The sequence below is a fragment of the Hyperoodon ampullatus genome, assembly GCF_949752795.1.
Source record: "Hyperoodon ampullatus genome assembly, chromosome: 6".
NCBI lineage: Eukaryota > Metazoa > Chordata > Mammalia > Artiodactyla > Ziphiidae > Hyperoodon > Hyperoodon ampullatus.
In genome coordinates, this window is record NC_136919.1 from 34,671,291 (window position 1) to 34,678,574 (window position 7,284).

At 47.0% G+C, this 7,284-nt stretch overlaps 1 protein-coding gene across 2 annotated transcripts in view; it reads right to left on the reverse strand.

Annotated features, from left to right (window-relative positions):
* PTPN3 (protein tyrosine phosphatase non-receptor type 3) overlaps nucleotides 1–7,050 on the reverse strand; it is a gene marked incomplete at its 5' end in the record, with an annotated part of 70,928 nt that extends 63,878 nt beyond the window's left edge. The window contains 3 exons of one of the 2 annotated variants that reach the window (XM_079706177.1): nucleotides 1,431–1,473; nucleotides 1,550–1,657; nucleotides 6,898–7,050. In XM_079706177.1, coding sequence (XP_079562303.1) covers nucleotides 1,431–1,473; nucleotides 1,550–1,657; nucleotides 6,898–7,035 — 289 coding nt within the window. The remainder of the gene's footprint in view (nucleotides 1–1,430; nucleotides 1,474–1,549; nucleotides 1,658–6,897) is intronic. The other variant, XM_079706178.1, reaches the window with a different exon arrangement.
* Between the last annotated feature and the right edge of the window lie 234 nt (nucleotides 7,051–7,284).

A 7,284-nucleotide genomic window follows, 5' to 3' on the forward strand; every position in this document is an offset into this window, starting at 1 on the left:
CAGCATAAAATGAGGTATAATCTACTTCCTATTACATGTTTAACTTAGGGATGTGTTCAAACAATGCACTCCATTATCTGTATTAGGAACTTTAAAAATCCTTAAATCAACAGATTATACAAAACTCACAAAGAAGTAATCTCCCACATATATAATGACTTCATACTTTTCAAATGTTTTCATGTACACTCTTGAATTTAAATACCGCCATGACTATGAGTAAGCTAGCCTGCTGTCGACTGCACTGTGTAACAGATTAGCCACCAGGCTTGGAGATGTGACTTGCCTTGGGTCACACAGCCAATGATAACACCAGACTTACAGCACTGAGTCTTTTGATTCTGCATTTTAAAATCATTTTTATACTGCAAAATATTTCATGCTTTTAATGCAAAGTGAATTCTAAAAATGATTAATACAGTAGCAAATATTACACAGCTAATATACTCAAATACGGCTTTATGCAACAACGCCAAGAGTCCATTTGCTTGCAAGGATAAAATTAGCCCATTTCTTTTGCTGGATGTGGCAACAGGAGATCAGATTGTGTTGCTAAGATCCCATGCTCTTCTTCACGTCAATTTCTCTCCTCTCCATTACTCAGTATTCACTGGCTCTTTCCAGCACTTTCTGGCTCTGTGAAACTCAAGCTTTTCCCACCCTGCCTCCCTCACTGATCTCCTCTACATTAGTTCACTATGGGCTCCACCCTCCCTTCTCAGAAGTACCCTCTGTCTTTATCTCTGGATTGTATCAAAGACTCTAATGGTGTGTGTGCACCTATGAACATACCTGTGTACAGGTACCTGGGTACCTGTGGGTGGTTCTGTAACTCTGGGTGCGTGTGCGGCCCTGCATGTCGGCCAGGTTTGGGGCATAAGGTGCATAAAGGGGAACAGAGAGCGTGATGTTGGAAAACCAGGTGAAGGGTGCAGTGAGGTGTGGTTCGAAAACCCACCTAACTGGGAATTAACCTACAGCACTGGGATACACTCATGTGTATGTCTGTGACACTATTTACCCATGCCTTTGTTTCCTGTGAATGGAACTGTGCTGTTGAAAAGGACGTGTGTGTGTGTGTGTGTGTGTGTGTGTGTCTTTCCCATCCTGGCTCTCACACTGGGCTGAAAAAAGCCATCCTTCTTCCCCTTTCTTTCCTATAAAATGAAATGTGGAATTCCTTTGCTCTTAGCTGTCTTCTTTCACCTTTCCCTTTCTTGCCCGTATTTGGTGAGGACCCTTGGGGGCTGATCTGGAAGCATCTCTGCTAACTCAGAAGTCAGACAGGGAGAAGTCAGCTTACTCACGTCTCTTGGACCACCTGGAATCCAGGTACCAGATGTTACAGGTACGCTGAGGATTGGAGGAGAGAAATGGGCCACGATACACTAATACCTAGTGTTCAACCGACATGGGAAGGTCACACCCACCTTTTAACTGCTTCCTGATGGGTTTGCTTGCTTCAAGCCATCTCTGTTGGGTAAGAAAACATAAGATATAAAACCAAACCCAGCGGGAGCCCAGCACGTCTTCGAGGGAGGGTACTCACAGGAGAGTCCACTGAGTCATCACTGTGCTGCAAACCAAAATACTCCTTTTCCGTCACGCCCAAGTAGTTGTAAGCCATATCCAGGAGAACTTGACCAGTATCTTGTTTCTAGGGGAGAAAAATGTCCAGTGGGCAAAATTTTAAAACAAATTAAGAACTGGTGTTTAAAAGTCTTTATTGCAGGCAAGAAGGTGTTAAAACACGCAGAGAGATTTCATGCACACAGGTACCCTACAATAAGAAATATTAATAAGAATTTAATAAATTCCAAATTAAGAAGCCCCACAGAACATATGGAAAGTAGGGCTAAGATAAATATGATTTAAGAGAATGAGATAAATTTAATTTTCTAAGATTTCTTCCTTCCTCTTAGCTGAGATTCCCAAGTGATAACGTCTAAATTGGAAAACTCAGGTATCCCAATGACAGTAAACTCTCCGTGACCTACCCACGGATTATCCACAGCAAAATGTTAATCCTCAGGCGCCATGCAAGTATACACAGGGAGGAAAACTCTACTAACAGCATGAAGGAAGACAGCTAAGAATACGCAAATGCCATTGGAAATACCCTCCAAGTGATTTGGCAAGGGACACTGGAGGATTATCTGCTTCCCTACTCCCCGGCATCTGAAGTGAGAAGCCAGTGGAGACTTTCAACCACACTTCACGTCCAGAGCAGGGCTCAGACACCTTCACCACTCAGTGTTTTCAGACCGGGCACAGTGCTGGGCATGGGGACAGAGCCATAACACGTGTCCCTTTCCTGCCCTCCTGGAGAGGCCAGCCGTGCAAGCAGCGACCATAACTCGGTGTGTCAAATGCCAAAGAACACTCGGGCACAGTGAACACACACAGGACAACACAAATGGGTGACTCAACCTGGGGACAAGGGAAAGCAGTCCCTGACCTGGTTCTGGGAGGCTGACAGGGCTGAGTGCCACGCCCTCCCCCCAGGCGCAGGAGCTAAGAAAAGGCATCAAGAGGACAGCCCAGCACAAAGGCACAGGGATGGGGAATCGCGAATTCTCCTTTAACAGGCAGACTTCTTGGGAATCCTTTGAACCAAACCATTTAACTTAAGGGCAATGTGAGTCAGAAAGAGACCATGTATAGAACCAGCAAAGGCAGCTTTTTTGAGCACCTGATAGCAGATGATGTACCTGAAAACAGGTCACCGTAACCAGGATGAGGAGAATTAGATAACTGTCACCCCCTCCTGCAGCCACTTCTCTGGGACAGTCTCACTTATCTGGCCCACAGTGTGGGAACACACGGCACCGCCTGTGTCCTGAACACATCCCCCTTCCGGCCCCAGGGCCCTGGTTCCCGCTGCTTCCTCCACTTCCCAGGTCACCTCCCATCCCAGGGGAATCAGGACAGTGTGGAAAAGATGACCTGGTCCACATACTCTAAATCATGAGATATTCTCCCTCCAAATTACGAGATACTCTTGATGCAAAGAGCTATCTGCTCCCCTTGTTGAAATTATTATTTGTATGATTTTATGTTATGTTTAATATATATTATTAATAACTTTAATCTATTGGGCATCTACAAGGAGCCTGCCACGGTATTCTGCACTTTTTATGTATGATCTCCAATCTTCTCAGCCATGTCACATAGCTGTCAACACCATCCCCTGTGCTGATGAGCAAACAGGCCTCAGAGGCTCCGTGCCTTGTGCTGTCAGCCGACGGACAGTCTGACTGCCTGACTCAGGAGTATTTGATGCCGGAGTCTGCAACGTTACCACCACACTGCCACTCTCCCCTCTGGAGTGCATAATTCATCCATTCGAGGATCTGCACAACTCACCGAGTTCTCAAAAGGAATTGAAACAAGATACATTTTTGATAAGAACAACCCTCCCGGCCCGGCGCCTGCCCCACAAGAGGTCATCTTGGCTACATCAGGTCACTGTCCATGACAGTCTCGCTCTCTGGGAGGAGCTAAGAACAGCTGATGTCCAGGTCAGCTTCCCCGAGGATGGCCGCTCCTGGTCGTAAGACCACCTGGGCTGAAGGATCTGAATGCGACAGCGCAAATGACCCCCAGGAGCAGAAACATATAAAGTGACGGAGATTCGAAGTTGCAACCAGGCCCTCAAATTGAAGTTCAGTGTGAGTCAGCCTTGACCAGGCTGCTGGAAGCTTGGGGGGCAGCACAGGCAGCAGTGACAATAACAACAGCATTTGTAACTGAAGATGACCGGGTGCCCACTGAACGCCAGGCACGTGATGATCACTCTGGGTGGATACCGTCCGCATTCCCCTCTACAGGGCTCATCACTCCTCCTCCTTAGAATACATCCTTACCTGGGATTCTCATTCCCTCTTGGCCTCCCCTTATCTCCCTGGACAGTCCTGCTTGTTCCTCATCCCCGCAACCGTTGAACACCGAACCTCATTCGTGTCTTCTGTCTATTCACTTCTCAGGTGATCCTGAAGTACCACATCTACCCTGGTAACACCCACATATGTATCCCAGCCTAAACCCTTCCCTTAAACTCCTCTTTTTTTTTTTTTTTTTTGCGGTACGCGTGCCTCTCACTGTTGTGGCCTCTCCCGTTGTGGAGCACAGGCTCCAGACGCGCAGGCTCAGTGGTCATTGGCTCACGGGCCCAGCCACTCCGCGGCATGTGGGATCTTCCCAGACCGGGGCACGAACCCGTGTCCCCTGCATCGGCAGGCGTACTCTCAACCACTGCGCCACCAGGGAAGCCCCTAAACTCTTCTTTTGTATACCTAATGCCATTTCTACGCAGACGAGTAACAGGCATCTCAAATTCACCCTGTCCGAAACAGAACCAGTTATTTCTGCCCCCAAACCTGCTCCTCTTGCAGGCTTTCCCATTTCTATAAATTGCAGCTCCATCTTGCCCACTGCTCAGGCCAAAAACCTTGGGAGTCACCTTGAGGCCTCTTTCACATCCCAAATACCACTGGTTCCACCTTTAAAGTAGTTCCAGACTTGGTTTACTCTTAGCCGCATTAACTGCCCTGTCCAATCATCATGGTCTCTCCCACAGACTAACAGTCTCAGCCCTTGCCCCACCCCCTGCCCCAGTTTAATGTCGACCGAGCATCCAGAGTGATACTTGAGTCAGATCAAGTCAGGTCTCTGCCCAAACTCACCAATGCAGAACAGAGCCAGTGCTCAGAATGACCTACAAGGCTCTACACAATCCCCCTATCCCCTCAAGAGGAAAAAAGTTACATTAAAAAAGTAACAAAACAGGGTTTCCCTGGTGGCGCAGTGGTTGAGAGTCCCCCTGCCGATGCGGGGGACACGGGTTCTTGCCCCGGTCCAGGAAGATCCCACGTGCAGCGGAGTGGCTGGGCCCGTGAGCCATGGCTGCTGAGCCTGCGCGTCTGGAGCCTGTGCTCCGCAACGGGAGAGGCCCGTGTACCGCAAAAAAAAAAAAAAAAAAAAAAAAAATTGGGTTTTTTCTCCAGACTTAGTGGAAAAGAGGAAAAAATTAACTATTTGCACCAAAATGTTCTGCTGTGACATAGGAAAATGACCAAGTACAGTGTTATATTCCATCCTTTTTATCGGTGTTTTTTCTGTCTGTACCATCTGCTGTGTTCATTTCTCCAAACTCCTGTCCACCTTGATGTGGGAGTAGGGGATAATCTTGTCGAAAGGCACACTGGTGCATGTGTGTCTGCTAGTTCACTTGTCCTTGACAATATTTTACAATATTAAAGAAAATCTTTTGAAACGGCTGTTAGGAAAAACAAAACAAAACAAAACAACCCATCACCTGTTATCTCTCTGACCTCATCGCCTCCTCCCCTCCTCCTTCCTCATTACACTCCAGACGCACTGGCTTCTAGCCTGTTCTGCAACCACACTAAGGGAAGGGGACCCCGCCTCAGGGTCTTTGCTCTGCTGTTTCTTCTACCTGGAATGCGCTTTCACACAGTTCTTCCCCTTACTTCCTTTAGGTCACCTCTGAAATGTCATCGTATGAGTGAGGTCCTCCTGAATCGCTTCTATAAAATGACAAATGACAACCCCACTCCTTGCCCTGTCCTTAACTCTCCACCTTCCTTATCCCGATTTTTCTTCTAAGTACATGATACCGCCTGACATAGTACACATTTGTTTATGGTCTGTTTCCTCCCTCTAGGATGTAAGCTTTAAAAGGCCAGGGATTTTGCTGTTTTGTTCACTGCTGTATTCTTTGTACCCAGAACAAAGCCTGGCATGTAGTAGGTGCTCAGTAAACATGTGCTGAATAAACATTCATGTTCTTGTTGGGAAGAAGATGTATGGCTGAGGAATAGCTCCAAGACAGACAACATAAATTTTAACAAAGGAGCCATGTCTGAACTAAGCTGACAGTTTACAGCAACTGGAAGAGAACTTCGGGGCCTCTACAGAGCAGCCACCGTGCAGCGACTTCATGCACACTGCCCTCTTCTCTTCCCTGCTCAGCCATCAACGTTCACAGTGACCTGGGGTCAGCAGGAGGCAAACTCATGGGTGGGGGAAGACCCCAGCAGGGACCACTTTTTGTCACCCTTCAAATTCTTGTGGCCTTCTAACATCCCCCAGTTGTTCTCCGGTACCCTCTCTTCTCTTTCTGACGTTTTCCATTGCACACTGAATTTTCCAGGCTGGGGCAGATGCTGGCAGCCAATCTGGGGTTGGAGGCGACCCCTTAGAACTGGCCAGAGGATGGGAGAGACAGGCAAAGGTCACGAACACCCAGTGGTGATTGGGGAGGGGTGAGGCAGCAGGGACGGCTACTGGTCAGGCATCTTACTGCTGATGTAGGATTGGAGACCCCGTTTCTAGCCCTGCCTCTGCTTGAGGTGCACAAGCCAGGCCCTCCCTGAGCCCTGCCATCTGGGAGGCTAACCATCTCACTACCCTCCAGAAAGGACCCACCATTTACCATTTGCACATTTAATGAGTACCTGCTGTGAGGCAGGCACAGGGGAAACGACACTATTGCCATTCTCCAGGAGCTCACAGTTTAAAGAGTGACATATAACCAGATAATTACAACTACTATTCATGCAATGTGACAGGGGCCCTAATAAAGCATACACAGGGCACCATTATTGGAGAATCAGCTCAGGAAGTCAAAGACGTCACTGAAGCAGTAACATCTAAGACTCACACAGTTCACAAAGAAGAGGGGGGAAGACACGCCAGGTAGAAGTAAGATTATGGACAAAGTTTTTAAGGTTATTTCTAGTTCAATCTCAACATACAAGATCTGAGACCTCAAGCTTTTAATTTAAAATAATTTCTCTTCATTTTATAAACCAACAGATGAAAAGTATTTCTTAGGGGCATTAATTCAGAAAAAATTAAATTTGGAGAACTCACATTAACTTTAAAGGTCTGTACCAAGCCATCTAGAAAGCAGATGCTGCAGATGACTTCAGATCGAGTTTTCTCTTTGGGTAATTCTGAGGTGCGTATGTTATTAATTCTTCCACCGAACGCACGTAACCGGGAGGTCATAACTATCGTTGAATAGCCTGTAACAGAAGACACACCTGGTTAGCTCTGATGTGCAAATTACCAGTTCCATGTGAACATACCTCCCATTCCATCCATCCCTCACCTGTCTGCCTTGACCCTCACAAAACTGTCTCAAGAGCTCAGATAAATGAGAGCCAGATAACAGACCATGTTTCCATCTGAGTTTCGACTTCTAAGCAGCTTTGAACAATATTTATTGCTCAATTATAACACGTTCAGAGAATTATA